Here is a 16,723-nt window from a genome sequence, read left to right as displayed (position 1 = left end):
ACAACAGGTTGTGTCGGTGGATCGGGCGCAATGGCCCTGGCTGCAGAAGGTGCCCACCGGTGGTGGGAAGGAGCAGTCACTACAGCTCTCTTCCCATAATCCGTGGCTGAAGGAACATCCCATCCCGCCCCATCTCTCCCACTGCCTTGTCATTATTTCCCCACTATCCATGTGCAGCGACATGGAAAGGAGTACAGGAAGAGGAGCAGACTGAAGAGGATGAGGCAGAAGCATCGCCGTTGCCAAATCACGCCAGAAGTGCCAGTCTAATTCTGCATTACCGCCTCTCTCTGGGAGGCTCCTTCTCACAAACGCAGAACAGGGCATTGAAAGACTTGTGAAAAAAAGAGTCTGCTGTCCAAAACCGACCGCCGAGGGCCAGCCCATGAGGGCCGACAGGGTGGCAACCTTATAGTCCTGCTTGATCTGTGTTCTGAAGGCCAAAATCACAGCGTTCCAAGTCCAGAGGGGGATGGAGCCATGGTCTCAGCCACACTTTCGGCTCAAGGCTCTAGGCAGGTCCCCTTCAGTGGAAAGGTGATCTCTCCAGGGATGACCACACAGCACCAGAGGAAGTGGGGGTAAAAAGCCCCTTAGTCCATGCCTCTCCAGCTGCTGTTACCAGAGATGGCCAGGGCAGCTGCAGGATCATCGCCTGCCTTGGGGAAGACCCGCTCGGTGCTTCTGCCGCTCTTCTAGGTCCTGGGATGCTGAAAGGGGCAAGCCTTAGCTGCTCACTGGGCCAACCTCTCCCAGGCTGGTGTCCCCCGGGTGTTTTCGACTGTGGCGTGACATCTGGGTCGACAGATCTGCAGGGCTGCAGGTCAGTGAAAGCTGTACTAAGTACTTTCGGGTGGCTGATGTGGGCAAAGGCTAGGCGAGGGTGGGTTTGCTGACCGGAGGATTCTGGAAGACGTGGTCCGACACATCTGGGAGGCACCAGGTTGGGAATGGTTGTTCTGTGTATGTCTGCTTAAATTGCTTATCTGTTGTGATTCATCCATTGCAAAGAAAAATGAGCACCTGTGAGTGCAGGTGGTACTCCAGTCCTTTGAAGTTTATCATTTTGCTACTATTATTATTTCATTTCTACACTGCCCTGCAGCCAAAGCTGCCTGGGTGGGTTACAAGAGTCAATAAAAGCAAAACAATAAAATGTAATCAAAACACCATAAAAATTAAAAACAGCTAAAACGTGCCACAAGAAATGACCCCGAGAAAACCGGGGATGAGTAAGGCTCAAGCCCTGGGGTGGTCGGCTAAGTCTTTAAAAACCTTGGCATAATGAGCTGTCTTAACCCAGTGCCAAAAAATGAAGGATGGGCCACCGCGGGGAGGGTGTTCCATCAATGGGGGGACATCAAAAAGAAACCCCTCCCCTTGTGGCCACCCTCTGAGCCTCCATCCGAGCTGGCAGTCGGAGGAAGGCCCCGCCGGCTGAGCGTGGCATCCACACGATTGCAGCTGGGAGAGGCACTTCCGCAGTTCTTGTGGTTCCGAGCCGTTTAAAGGTGCCATTCAGGCTGAAAAAGAATCGCGATCAAGGCAACCATCTGATTTGATTTTCGGAGCATGCAGTGCCACTCTGCAAGAGGCATGTGGTAATTCTGATTCGTCCAAAGTGAGCTATGGAGCGGGCAAGCCTATGCAAATTCAGACAGTAAAAAGTCTGGCTGGGAAATGCAGAGAAGGTGCAGGCATTTTTTCTGGCTCCTTCAAAGGCCACATTCCAAACAGTTCAAAGCAAAATTGAGCTCCATTAAGTTGGGCAAGAATAATGCAGCTGCTCTTTAAACAAGTGAAATTGCTAATATAACTCGGAAGTTTGCCACTTCTCTAAGAAGAATTAAACTGTTGACTGTGGTAAGCAAATAATAATTAACACTAGTACACACGGCGCTAATTAGCAAGGAATTTAATTAAACTAATACACCAACATAACAAGATGCATGACAAAGTAATTGTGCTTTGTCTTGCTGCCATGTTCCTATCCTACTTCAAAGTTTGTTTTGTTCCATGGCCCTCATTAAAGGGAACTTTGAGCGACCATGTAAGAAACCAAAGCAGGCCTAACAAAACATACCTGGAACATATGCCTTCTAAAGGCAGGAATAAAGAAAGCCAAGAGCATAACGTAGTTCGTTTGTGGAAACTGGCTGCTGGGTAGTTTTCAGTTTCTCATGCATTGACAGAGAACGGAGAACACGCCACACCTAACTCACGCACAGTAAGGTGGGGTTCCCTGCTGGCCCATTTCATTCCCCCTTCTGCTCTCCCAAGTCACAACACTGCGCTCGCTCTTCCTGAGGGTCACAGCTTGCAAATGGCAGGGCAAGGGATGGCCAACTCTAATTTTCTCGTAAATCTGGCTGCATCATTGCAGTGGGGGGGCATGCAGGTAGCAGGAAGAAGGTGAAGTGTGCCGTTTAAAGCAATGGGATTTGGAAACGGGGGAACACAAGAAGGCATTCTTATAAGGCAAAAAAGAATTGGGTTTCCTGGCTAATTTTCTTTCTTTTGGAATATTTACATAATGGCATTACTCAAACTTTGTTGGCCTTTCCCTTAATAAAACACTGACTCCCCCGCACAGATAAATTCTGCCTTTTACTTATATTTCATACTTTAAAATGAGTGAGTTGGAAGGGAGAAGGAGCCCTTGAGATTTATTTATTTGATTATATTTCTATCCCATCGTTTTAACTGCCAAGGCAGTTATACTATTCTCCTCCTCTCACTCTTATCCCCGCAACAACAACCCTGTGAGGGAGGTTGGGCTGAGAGTCTGTGACTGGCCCAAAGTCACCCAGCTGGCTCCATGGCTGAGTGGGGACTCGAACCCAGATCACCTGAGTCCTGGCCCCACACTCAACTGCCACACCACACCACACCACCGACTTAGCCTGCCCAAGCTGTTTGAAACTCACCAGAGCACAAGCGTTCAACTTGAGTGGGAAGAAGGCAGAGTCATGACAGCAAACCATGGCTTATGCCTGGCTTGTCTATGGAGAAGCAACCCAGAGTTCCCAGTCCACACGATAAGCAAACCTGGGATAGACGGTCCATGGGCATTTAGCCCTTCCCCTTGCAGGAGCGCACAATCCATCGGGAGGCACACCATATATTGCGCACTCCCCAAGGCTGCAAAAGCACATGAGGAAAGCAAATTCCCATCAGCGGCATGTTGTAGGAGCTCGGTCCCAAGGTTCAACCATGTCTTGAATGTACAAGGACTGGGGGGGGTGGTTACTAGCCTCTCGTTTTGCCTCCCTCAAGGAGACCTTGGGGGGCAGTACCCACACACTGGTGTTTGTTGTGCCTGTGATGGGTGTACACACACTGCTCTGTCTCAAGCCACCCAAGAAATGGCACTCCAGTGCGCCGTCTCAGCTGAGCTAATCTTGCCGACGCCTTTGCCACAGTACGTCTTCCAGAGGCTAATTAAATTGACGCAGCTGTGCGGCGCCCGGACTCCTCCCGAAACCCTTCTTGGGGTTCCTCCTTTAACTCACTCTCCGCTCTCCGTGAACTGCAAGGTAAACAAGCACCACTGAAACCACCCAACGTGAATTTCCTTGCAAAACGTTTAGCAACTGGGAACGGACGGAGCCCCCAAGATGCGCCGCGCGTGCGGCAGTGTTGCTCATTCGAGTGTTTTCTGCCTCGGGCTCCGTGCCCCAACATCCCCCAGTGATTATTTGCATGGTTCATTATTTGGAGTGCGATTTCGCCTGCCGGGCTTTCAGGTGTACACACGGAACTTTATTTTTACTTTCCCTGGCACTACGTGAGAAAACCGGCTCTTACGTCCACGCTGCATTTGCAGAGCATTGCAACAGCCACAGCGAGCGCTAAAGCCCCTCCTTGCCGCTTGCTTTCTGTGGCAGCGTGCTATTTTTCCCGGAGGCAGGCCGGCATCATTCTGAAAAGCCACGCAAGGCCATCACAACATATCAAATGGAAGCTGGGCTTGCCAGAGACGCCTGTGGCCACATGGGAGGTGCCGGTGTAGTTACTTTTATCTGAATGTTTTGTAGTCAGATTCATTAGGCATGTACAAAACCCGCAGGTGGATTTTAATGATCAGATCCCTCGCCTTGGCCTCCAATGAGAGACTTTTCTGAGAAACCCATCTGCCTGTTTGAAGCCTGGCCAGTTCCATTTTCACGGCTACTCCTCTGAAATCAGCCATTGTTCACTTCAAGTGGCTGACCCTGGAGCTCTTTTTTGGGGGGGTGGGGAGAGCATATGCCTCTTTTGCTCAAAGTTACATTGCAACATGGTTTTGTAGTCTTAAGATAGCATGCACACCCGGACGGCTTGGACATGCATGCCTTACAGAATTTCAGGAGATTATAAGGAATCCACACAAAACCAATCCCTTTTAGAAAGACACCTGCAGGCAGAGCTGTTCAGCATCGCTGCTCGAGGACGACGTGGACATGTGTAATCACCAAAAGAAAGCCCACCAAGACTGATTTGTGAAAACTCTTCCAGCAACAATGGAAGCAGGCTCAGCAGGTGGTGGAAGCTCACAATTTCTGCAGGTAAGATCCATTTCCACCTACATTTGAGGAAGCTCGAGACAATGCTGACGACCTCCAGGCCCAAACCCTGACATTTACTGATGGGGGGCCACCCTACCTTTGGATCCAAGGAGAGCCTCCAAAGCCAGAAGTTGCTGCAATCCCAGAATCAAGTTTTCACCACAGCAGAATCTGCGGAGTTTATGCATACCGAGGGACTGCAGCTCAACTCCCTTGCCAGGCTGTCTCTGTCCTTCTCAAACTTCAAAAGTGAGAATCGCTTTGTAAACTTCGCTTTCCGCCCAGAAATCTGACTAACAGATTTTCAACCTGCTGCCACAAGAGGATTTCTCCTGCGCGGTGCTGCACTGGGGTTGGGCACTGCTGATGCACCACAGAATCCTCCAGACACCCGTCAAATGCCTGAGCCGCAGGAGCAGAAAGCACAGAAAAGTTCCGAATGAAAATGTGGAGTCTCAAGCCCCTAAACCTATTTGCTGCCGTGCTTCTTATATCAGCTCCCTTAGAAAGGAAGGGGAGAAAGCAGAAAAAAGTCTGAGCTGCTTAACCACCGCTCTAAAGTACTATTATGTTCAATGACTTACTTTTGGTGTCAAAATCCTTTCTGGGGCCTAATCTAATTCCAGAGCCAGGATTCTGCTATCTTTCTGTAAAAGAAGCTCACCCTGCAAAAAAAGATGCGCCTCATCTGCACTAAGCCAGGATGTTAGCACTTGCTTATCCTCTTTCTTGCAAAAAGCAAAAAATCTATAATACGTAATTTAACACAAACTTGCTTAAAGAAAATTCACCAGGAGGATGCAAGGAATGTACTAAGTCATTCTGTTCTTCATTTTTAAAGCAGTGCAAACAGATAATGTCTCCAAGAAGCCAAATGTATGTGTCTTTACAGGAAGATAACATTTTGGCGATCAGTTGAAAATATTCTTAGCAGGCTAACAACACTAGCTGCACAATGAAATAAGGTTGTAAGCTATGGATGTTGTGGTAATCTACTATTTTCTATTTCCACTCTGCATAATTACCACAAAGTTTCCTTTTGTATGATTTATTTATTTATGGCTTTTCTATACCATCAATTTTTCAAAAGAATCTCGAGACAGTTGCTTGTCTCCAACACAACTTTCCAGGGAGAGAAGATAATCACCCGCCAGGTGTAAAAAGCTTTGCACAAACTAGGTAGGGGAGGTGAAAACAAAAACTGAATGCACATCAAGGAGCCCATGTCTATCCAGCACCAGGTTGGGTATTCAGTGCCGAAGCAGGACTGTGTGGCACGGTGTTCAGATGGTGATGCATTTAAATTCTTTTAAAGCCAATTCGGGGCCACACCCTGTCCAATAACTTACCCCAAAGAAACAAGAGGTAAGCTACAAGTCAGAGGTGATCACGTTGGAGCAGGTGGCCTGAATAGCTTTGTGAAGCTGCTCTGCCAATCCATCGTATCAACCAAGAGCAGCCTAGATCAGGTAAGCCTTCAGGGGAAGGGTGCAGGCCTGCTGGAAGAGGGTTTCAGAGAAGCAGGGGCACCACAAAGAAGACTCTCACGAGGACCACCAAGAAGGGTCTGCATGCTAAGAGTCCCTCATTTGCAATGGCGGGGGGGGGGGAGTCTGAGGCTTGCAGGTGGGGTTGGGCTGCCCCCTTCAGGTACTGTCTCCATCTTCACCCAGCCTACCTTGCAGGCTCGTTGTGAATATCACACCAGGACGAGACAGCCCGGAGCAAAAGCAAGGCCAAAAGTCCCTGCGCGCTGAGGCTGCTTGTTGTCTGACTCTGGGGTGGACTGTCGTACAAGCTCCCCTGGCTCTCAGCCACAGAGAAGCACACACAGGCCATGGAAGAACCAGGATCCCGCTGCGGGTGGCTGAAGTGCTCCAGCCAGCACTTCCTGCAGTGCGCTCTCCAGGAAAAGCCATGGCAAAATCTTACCACTGCGGGGCTGTAGCGTCCATGGTAGGCCTAGTTTTACGGAGAGACTCTGTGGTCTTTTCTAAGGTCGCCACATTTTACGGCTTCTCCAGCCATCAAGACCTGGGGTCGCCATTTTACCATTGCAGGTTTGAAAAACCATAAGGTCCCACGGCCAGAACGGCTGTGGAAATGGATGTGTCTAGCCTTTGCTCTCTACTGCCTTCGGCTCCCAAGGAACACGCAGGTGGCTGCTCACTGCATTCCCACCGGCCAAGCCATGCATCTGCCTCCCTGCTCACTTCTGGAGAACAGGAGTCAGTGTGAAAGGACATGGATGCAGAAGGCAAAGCTGCTTATTTCCATCCAGGACAAATCGCCCTGGAACTGGAGGGGCTGGGAAGCGCTGCAGACATTTAGGAATGCTCAGGAGGGGAGGGGGAGAGGAGGGATCCCAGCTCAGGACTTCAGTGGACTGATCGGGAGGATGCTGCTGTAGCCCAGTGGCAATGGCAGGGAAGGGATGGGGGTTCGGTTTGCAGGGCTGTTGGGATGCCTGGAGGATGGAACGGGGAGGGCAGAAACCATATCGCTTTGGCAACCAAGCAACTGGCTGACTGGTACTTGTGGGCAAAAAGCTGAGCACCATGGAAATGGTGCGGGGTTGTTTGCCATGTCATGGAATCATAGTCACGTGAACCCAGCTGCTGTGTGGGAATCCACTTTCTTGGGGAGATCTTACCTTGGGTGGCCAGTCAGACTCACAAGGTGAGGTAGAAGAACCTGGTAATAATCACCTGCTATCAACCCTGACTGTTCTTGAGAAGGACAGACTGAAGCTGAAGCTCAAATACTTTGGCCACCTCATGAGAAGGAAGGACTCCCTGGGGAAGAGCCTAATGCTGGGAATGACTGAAGGCAAAAGAAGGAGGGGGCGGCAGAGGATGAGGTGGCTGGATGGAGTCACGGGGTGGTGGGTGTGGGCTTGGGTGGACTCTGGGGGATGGTGGAGGACAGGAAGGCCTGGAGGAATGTTGTCCATGGGGTCGCGATGGGTCAGGCATGACTTTGTGACAGAACAACATATTTAGCCATTCAGAATTCTATACTATGAGGAAGAAAACTATGCTTAAGATGGAACCTTAAGCGTTTCCTTCCCTTCAAGAACTAGGCAACACAATCCAGCTTGGCTTTATCTTCCTTTTTTATGATTTGGGTTAGGGTTGGGTTCACCTGCTTGCCCTGGACCACTGGCCCAATTATGTAGCAGCAAGCCAGGAAATCCAGAACACCCTTCAGCCAAGCTGATGCCTTCCAAATGCACACCTCCCAGCATCCCACAGCCAGCTATGTTGGTTGGGGTGGGGGGTGGGGATGCTGAAAGGGAAAAAAAAAGAAAAAAATTTAATTAAATGTTAATACTGTTCTATTAGCACATGGCTTTGGGAAGGATTAGAATTAAGAAAGGTCCCTGCCTGGCCCCAAGAAACAGTAATGCTTGCCATTTTTGGGATTCTGACTCTGTTCAGAATGAAGGTGCTCCACATCTCCCAACCCAACTCAGCTCATGGAAGAAATCTGGAGATGAAAAGCTGTAACCTATTCCCGGCCTCTTGTTTTATTTTGGTGTTTCCTCCCCCCACCCCCCCAATCATGCCCCAGATATTTAGCTAATTGGAACTGCATATTTCCAGCATAAGTCTTTGGCTGTAATTTGGTGCAGCTGTTTTAGGGCTGTAACTAGGAATCTGAAATGATTTAATTATAATGTGCAGGCATCAGGAACGGCAAGGCAATTACAAATAACAACCATAGAAATGCTAATAGACAGAGCTTTGTTAGGAAGGAGGAAGACAAGGGACTGTTTCAATGTGAGCAATTACAGGGGGCCCTCGAATGCCGGAAAACGAACTGCCCTCAAAACATTTTGATGGTTTCATTTGTAGATGAAACAGAAGGTCTCCAAAGGGGGCTGCCCGATAAATTGGGGTGGGATAGGAGGAATATCCCTTGTATGACAAACATACAATGGAACGGAGCCAGGGTGTGTTTTCTGCGCATGAAACTCAGCACCGCTGCACCCGCTGGCACACTCGTGCTCCGCGTGGCCATCCAGGTGCAGCACGGTCCATCTCCGGCACGTCTGGCTGGGTCGGGCTCCTCAGCAGCTGCCACCACAAGCGAAACCACCAGTCCTTGGCAGATCCTTTGCTGGTGCAGGGTGGGGATCTCATCTTCCATACTAGAGCAGCCCGAGGGAGCTGGGGAGTTCACGGCCACCACGAAGACCTTGGGGCTGCCCCAGTCATGCCGCCGGGTCAACACGTGTAGGACGGAGCATGCTTGCTTCGGTTTCCTCGGCTGGGCCAGAGATGGCGACCTGAAAGTGGGAACTGACCCCTAGCCTCTTGCCCCAGCCAGTTCACTTCCTATTCAGGTTTAGACTCTTGGTGGCCTTTCCCCTCCGCATGGACAGGAGAGCCATTAAATGTTCTGTGACTGGAGGCTAATGAATTAAGGACAGATTCTCAAGGGCTCTGAAGAAGGTAGTGGAGACTCAATTATCATGACGACGTTCAAGCACCTGCTCTGAGCAGCTCTTTAGTATGCACTGAGCTGAGGGCACTGAAGCAAGGGGGAGATCTGGCGGAAATCTCAGCCTTCCGTTGAGCCATCGTCCAGCCTGTTCGGTAGCAGAGATGGGGGCAAAGAAGGGGCTGCTTCCTCCATCACTGCATCTTCTTCATGTCCCCCAGACACTCAGTGCCTCCAGGTGTGTTGGGACCGTAACTTCCATCAGTCCTAGTCACGGTGGCCAGTGGCCAGAAGTGCTGGAGATGTAGTCCAGAGGGCGCCAGGTGGGGGGAGGCTGGCTCAGGCTGACATGCCGGCTGTGATTCCATGGGGATGCTGGTTGCCCAGCTGCAACGGCGTAAGCTCTGATCACGCCCCACTCAGGCCACTGTAGTGCACGATACGTGGGGCTGCTTTCGCAAATGGTCTGGAAAATGCAACGGGTTCAAACTAGGGTGCGATGGTGAACAGGGACTGGGCAATGCAATCACACACTGCAAGAGAATCACATTCCACCTATTTTGAGCTCTTTGCACTGGCTGCCAATATGATTCTGGAAACAGTAGAAGCTGCTGGTATTCACCCTTGACGCCTTTCATGGCTCAGGTCCACAACACCTTTGAGAGTGCCTCTGCCCGTACCTTCTGCCTCGCCAGCCCTTTGAAGATAATCTACTGAAATCAGTTTCTGGCAACCAACCCAGGACTTTCTCCGTGGTTGCCCCTAAGCTGTGGAACGGTCTGCCAGGACAGATCCATCTGATTCCCCATATTCCCAACTTCGCGATTGGCCTTCCCAGATTAGTTCTCACATCAGTTCTTGTTCATATGCTGTTTTTAGACTACGATCATCACGGCTGGCTTTAAGTTCTCACAGGCTGCCCAGAGCCTATGGGAATGGGATGGAATATAAATGTTTAAATAAGTAAAACAAACATATTATGCTGATGCCTTGCTTGTTTCCAGTCTGTTTCTGGTCCCCATTCAAAGTCCCATCAAATATGGAGTCAGGTTAGCAGGAGAACGCTCTGCTCCCAGGTTTACCTGCTCAGTCCCTGAGCCAACACTTTTCTTGGAGTGCCTTTCCCAAATGAAGAGAGGTGGGTGACCACAGGAAGGGGGCCTACACCCTCCTTTTAAGGACACCGTCCAGTGCCTGTTTAGACAAAGAAAAGCTCCACAGCCTCCCACCAGTAATTTTGTCTAAACACTCATAAGATGGTGCTTTAAACAGAACATCCAAGTTGCTGCCACATTGCAAATCTTAGCCTCTCCCACCAAAGCAGGATGATACGAAATGTGCTCCAAAATGGTTGAAATTCCACATCACCCCTAAAATTCAAGCTGAATATACCATGCAGTCCAAGATACCCTAAAAATGGCAGATTGGTACATCTTTTCCATAACACAGGTCACTTGAAGTCAAAGGCAAGGTACCTTTGCAGTACCCAATAAAGGGAAATTTGCTATCTGGGGGGGGAAAAGACAGCACAACAGAAAAGTCTGAGAATGTGATATTTCTGGAATTTCCCCTCAAAAGGGGAGTCATGGTGTCTCCCCAAAGGCAGGGTTTCTTCAGAGAGACACAGAGGTACATATATGTCTGTCCCCCTATGCAAAAAGCTCTGCTTAGCCATGGCAAAAAAGAAGCCGGAGTTTTGACAGCTCCAGACAAAACAGATACTCCTATAAAAGGGGTATCTTGTATTTTTCCACCTTCCCAACTGCCTAGGTGATTGGGGAAGAGTGGAAAAGGTACAAGACTCTGAGAATTGTCAGTTTTGTGTATAAAAACTAGAGAATCTCACTGTGAATGGGGTGCTCTACAGCAAAGATCTATTCACAGCTTTGCTTCCACTCGACAACTCACCTTTTGACAGCTGCCAGGAAAAGTAAACAACAATTTAACCGATGTGTAGCCTTGTTTTCTCAACATTCCTGGAGAGTGCCTGCTGTACTTTAATGGAAGACACTTCCCAGGACGTGATGAGGCAAGGCTTCTCATCTCAGACGCCTGTTACCTCGCAGGTGCACACTCAGGAAAGACCCAATTTTGAATGCAATTCCTATTAATTAAAACTTGTGTGTATTTCAAGATAAAGTAACAAAAAATCACACACTGCTTCCATTAAATTAAAACCCTCAGAAAAAGCCATGCTGGTTCAACTTGATACAAATCAAGGCAATACCATGGAGGAGAAAAATCCTTTAAACATTCACCCACGAATAGAATTCTGTCACTTCCTGCTTGTAAACCAAAAGCCACTGTAAAGAGTGGGTTCCACCAGGAATCTGGTTGGGAAGAGTGCTTTTTTGTTTATATTCTGTGTGTTCATAAAATATCTGGAGTTATGGATATGCACCGAGGAAGTCAACTCTTCTGATCATGCCAAATTACTTGGAAGGACTAGAACAAAGACTACGCTGAAGTGCTCCAACAGGATTTCTTCAAGCAGAGGTAACAGGTGTTAAAATGGGCAATAGCAGCGATGGACCAGGAAAGGGGTCGTGGTGGGTGGCTTGATGAAACCATCAACTTAATGTCCAGCTGCTGTCAAAAAAGATAAAACCTATATTAGGGATTGTTCATAAGGGAAGCAAAAGAAAGCCCCCAATATCATTAAGGTTTTTGCAGAAATCCATGGTGCAAACATACCTATGGCATAGATAGTTCTGCTCATCACACCTCAAAACTCTATTTCAGGGCTGGAGAAGAGGCAGAAAAGGGCAACTGGAATGACTGGGGGGTGGGGTGGCTGAAGCTACTCCCCAATGGGGAAAAGATGCATTGTTAGGGGCCTTGTAGCTCAGAAAGAGTCTGCAAAGGAAGACATGGCAGCGCTGTTTAAATGATATTGTTGCCGAAGCCAGAACCAAGTGAAGGCCTTCTCCATTCTTACATTGTTAGAACCCGCCACCGCAAGAGGTAGCGATGGCCACCAACTCCGACAGTTTGAAAAGGGGATGAGATTCTGGAGGACAAGCCAAAATATGGATGTTCAACATGATGGCTGCATCTTGGGGTAATGCATTTTTATATAGTGGCTGGCAAGCAAGAGCAAGAGGGCTCTCTTCTCTTGGTGCCCTGTCCTGGGTATTCTTGACCCACTGAGGTGGCCACTGCAGGGTCAGAATACTGGACCAGACACAGCTCTGGTCTGATCCAATGGATTTCCGATAGTCAAGTTCCTATGGTCTTGCTCTCCATTAATAATTCCACCACTGAACAATTCATGACTACACTCTGAAATAATATTTTTGTCTCTGTTCTTCTGACATACAAACTACATAAGCAAACTTCTTCACCTCTTGCAACTTTCTGCACTAATTTTAAGATCTGTTGGATCCCTTCTCTCCCAGTTCGTTAGCTGGAATTCTCTGGCACTGCCTCTATCACTTAAACTCTCGTCTTGCAGTTTTAGCCTGGGCTAGGTCATGGCGATCAGGAGACACAGGTGGCCCCGGGGCCATGTGATGCAGGACGGCCACTTTTCTATGACCATGTGAAGCCTCCCAGTTCTGGAGCTCCATCAGGCTCCATCCCTTGACAAGCAGCATCCCTTTGGGTTCTCAGACTGAGTCAGTGGCCTGTCCTGGCCCGGTAATCTGGGGGCACGAGATGTCACGGACAGAAGTGGGGAGAGTTAGCACGCTGAGCATGTGCTCTCTTCCCACAGAGCGAGGACCCCGATGAGTTCAGGCTGGACTTGATTTTCCAATTTAAAAATTGGAGCAAGAGTGTATTATTAATAGAACGCAATAATGAAGTCTTGACCATCTTTCACAGATGTCGGCATTTTGGCAGCCCCAGCCCCCTTCTGCACAACATTTCTCACTCACACTTTTAAATTAATTCTGACACTTCCCACACAGACGCAGAAGTGCTTGGCAGGGGGAGGGCCGGGGGGGGGGGGCAGAATGCCATAAATACAGATATTGCAAATCTCTTTCCTTTAATGCTGTCGCTGTTAAGAGAGCACTACATGTACGGTGGCATGTTCTGTTTCATGGCCGTAAAGACGGCCGGCGGAAAGCCACAGCTCTTGCTCAGGGAGAAATACACTCAAAGAAAGGCAGCTTGTCTCTCCCTCCTCAACTGCCCCCCCCGAAATATTTGAGAGAAAATGAAAGGGGCCCAGCACGCTTCCACTATCAGTCCCTCGGCTAGGAGCTTTGTGTTGCTCTTGTGATGCAACTTGTCTGGGAAATGAGATTTGGGAATACGAGGCCCTTTCTGTGAACCTACAGTGACAGGTCAATTCTGGCAGGGAAGTAAAAAGCATGTGCAGTAATGAAACGTGGCTTTTCTCTGCGTGAGCGTGCACGCGTATTATGTATTCCAAGGCAGGGACCCTTCCGCACAGCTGGAATCAGAGGAGAGAGAGATAAAGTGTTATCCCATCAGTGGATGGAACCCGTGGCGGGCAGAGAAGACAGAAGGATTACACCGGGCAAGTTTATCTGGTGGCCATCTTTTGCTCAACCCTCTCCAAAACAGGAAGCATCTCTTGAATGGAAGGCTAAACGAAACGTTCCACTTGACTGGAAAGAGGCCTCTTTAGTTCTATACTGTCACGGTTGGGCACTGACTGGATAAGCAGGACATTTCTTGTGGGCCCTGGACGTGGAGAGGCCACGTCCAGGGCCACGGAGCAGAGCAGCCACCCATGCCTCCCCCCCTCCATGGCAAATGCCCCCACCTGGACCAGGGATCCCTTGCGCTCTTCACACCCGGCATAGCTAGACAGTGGAATTTGCTACCACGAGGACTAGTGATGGCCACTACTCTGTCAATTCCAAAAGGGGATGGGGCAGATTTATGCAGCAGAAGGCTATCCATGGCTAGTCGGCCTTGCTTGCATGCCACCTCCACCACCAGAGGAAGCACACCTGTGCAATTAGCTTCTGAGGAGCACAGCTCACCCTACTGCATGAATAGCCTACTTGTGGGCAGCTGTGCAAGTGGAAAGCTGGACTGGATGGCCCCGTGGTCTCCGCCAGCAGGCCTGCTCTTACGGCCGTCCCGTCCCGTCCCTTGCCTTGCCCACCCCCACGCAGAAGCTACTCAGGGTTGGTTCCATGAGAGCATCAACCATTTTCTCCTTGAAGACATTGTGCTTCCTCTGATGGATTTTCCTCTTCAAAGAGCCAAAGGGAATAATTGCGGAGAGCTCCACTGGGATCTACCCAAAATTTCTTTCTTCATTTAAAGGGTTTATAAGCTGCCTTTAAGGAAAGCTTTCTCTCTGTGTATACAAAATTAAAAACTAAAACAGGCGAATGGGCAATCCAAGGACAATGTGACGCAATGGAAGTTGTGAGGTAATGTGGAATGGGACAAAAAAAAAAAAAAAATCCAATGCACCTCAGGCAGCCACTGGCCAGGCAAGGGTCAGTGGTGCAGCTGGTTTGATGCAAATGCTAACTGTGTGGCAGCTTGAATTTAGCAAATTCCAAAATTTCAAGAAGAGGAGGTGCTCAGCGGCTCCAGGTCGTGGTGGCTTTATGCTTCCTCCAGAAGCAGAGACAACGCGATAATTCCCGAGAAGGAACTGAGGCAGAGAGCAGCAGCCTGTGGGTCCTCCTTAGGGACTTTCCACAGCTACCCAGCTGGCCACCAAATAGGCCTTCGGCCTATCAGGGCGAGCACCTCTTCTTATTGCTGCGGAGCAGCGGCAAGGCGACCGAGGTTTACAGAGACCACGTGAACCCACTGTTGGGCAGACATGGGTCAATCAATACCTGAAAGCCACAAAGGTTAAAAACCAGGCCCAACAGGTAACAGCTGAGCACAGCTGTGAGGCGACGCAATTTAAATCAACACTATTGTTTCCGTGCCACTCCGCATGACTCCCACTCGAGGCCCCAAAAACAAAAGGGTACTAATTTTACTTCCTGCTTTCCTTTGTGAACATGTTGACACGTCCTCCGTCAATCATTATCCACTCCTTCAATCAGGCCCCATTTTTCTCAAGCCATGGGCAGGAGGAGGGTCGGGACGGGGGAGGACGTTAAAGTAATTATTGAAAACTCATAAGCCCCAGCGTTAGCCTAATTACCCCGACTTGCCTTTTTAATTTTTGTATTGATTGCCTCCGGAGAATGGACAATTATCGACTGAACCCGTGAAGGCGCTGCTGTGGCGATAAGAACAGCAGGCTGTGAGAAACAAAATGCAATTAAGTGACCCTAAAACGGAGCCGCACCTTTGAACACGCAAAAATACAGCACAGAAAACAGCGCAGCAGGACACGGTAATTTGCAGGTGGGGTGCTCCGGCTCCCTTCTGGCCACCTGTTGCGTCGACACAGCCGTTCACCGCGAGAGGGCAAGCTTTCACGGACACACTTAAGAACGAAGACAGACAAGCAGAATTCAAGGGATGCCTCTTTGCCGGGTTGTGCATTTTCAGGCGGGACTGAGGCAAATTCTCCTCTGCTGCTAAATAAAATTTCTCTATGCGCAGGTGCGTCGCAGCGACCTGGGTGCCTTCTGTTTTTAACTGTGGGTTGCTGAGAACAAAGCATGTGCGAGGAAGTGCGCCTGCTCGTTCAGGCTAGCCGGACGCTCTTGCCGCCAGTGGGAGGAGCAAAACAACCTGGGCACGCTGCCCCGTGGTTGTTACGGATGATGTGTGAACGAGGATCGCTGTGCTGTTAGGGGAGATGTGGCCCAGGGTGGTCAGCCAGGTGGGCTGCTCAGCCCCAGAGACTGGACGGCAGGAAGCAGCACCTACTTCTTCGTTCACAGCAGCCCAGGGTTGACCAGCAAGACCACGGTAGCTGTGATGCGCATGCCAGGCCATGGGAGACCTTAATGGATCGCGGAAAAGACCTTAAGAGCCGTCTTCAGTGCACAGACTGGCTGGGTCCGGACAACACGACAAGTCAAGGTGGCTTTTATCACCGTTGGTCTGTTGTACTGCCCAAACCCAGTTGTGGCATTTTACAGTGGCAAGTCTGCCCCTCAGAAACATTATAAAAAGCACGATTTGTTCTAAGGCTTCTCTGCAATACTCTCATAGAGTGATGTCTGAACCCAGGACTGTGGCTTCCACTGCTCTGTTAAGCACCCACCACAGAGTGCCCTGGAAAGAGCGGCAGTGGCAAGATCCACTCTATCCACCAACCTCTATGTGCAGAGCAGCCTTCTCCAACCTGGTGGCCTTCAGAGGAATTTGGACCACAGCTCCCAGAATTCCCATCCAGCAGGGCCACTGATTAAGAATTCTGGGTGTTGCGGTCCAAACATGTCTGGAAGGCACAAAGAGGGAGAGGCATACACAACACAGGCAGGGAGCAATGCACCTTGGGACTGAATTTCAGGCACAGTAGCATGGGATACATGCCAACGGCAAGAGGATTGAGTGGGGAAGATAGGAACCATGGTAACACAGAAACTATTTGTTTGTTTGTTTGTTTGTTTGTTTGTTTGTTTGACTTCTATGCCGCCCCATTCGCCGAAGCCTTGGGGCGGCTCACAACCATAAATAAACTTCAAAATAGAATAATATAAATTAACAATATAAATTAAGTCGCCCTGGCCAAAGAATAAAATGAATAAATAGTATTAACAATTAAAATAACATTTGAATAAAAAGGTCTTCGCCTGGCACCGAAAATCAAATAATGACGGCGCCAGGCGGACCTCTCTGGGGAGCGCATTCCATAGATTGGGCGCCACCGCAGAGAA

General features: G+C 49.5%; 1 protein-coding gene across 4 annotated transcripts in view; it reads right to left on the bottom strand.

Moving 5' to 3' along the window:
- The window catches only part of EXOC4 (exocyst complex component 4), a 394,149-nt gene that overhangs the window by 95,503 nt on the left and 281,923 nt on the right, over nt 1–16,723 (bottom strand). Inside the window, exon 11 of one of the 4 annotated variants that reach the window (XM_044428745.1) lies at nt 11,380–11,582. The exons of the other annotated variants lie outside the window; for them this stretch is intronic. Coding sequence (XP_044284680.1) covers nt 11,564–11,582 — 19 coding nt within the window. The 3' untranslated portion in view covers nt 11,380–11,563. Of the gene's footprint in view, nt 1–11,379; nt 11,583–16,723 lie in introns of those variants that run through there. 4 annotated transcript variants of the gene reach the window in all.

Source organism: Varanus komodoensis, unplaced genomic scaffold, assembly GCF_004798865.1.
Source record: "Varanus komodoensis strain SLA01 unplaced genomic scaffold, ASM479886v1 scaffold1, whole genome shotgun sequence".
Classification (NCBI taxonomy): Eukaryota; Metazoa; Chordata; class Lepidosauria; order Squamata; family Varanidae; genus Varanus; species Varanus komodoensis.
The sequence above is the reverse complement of the archived record's forward strand: the minus strand, read 5'-3'. Positions and strand labels throughout refer to the sequence as shown.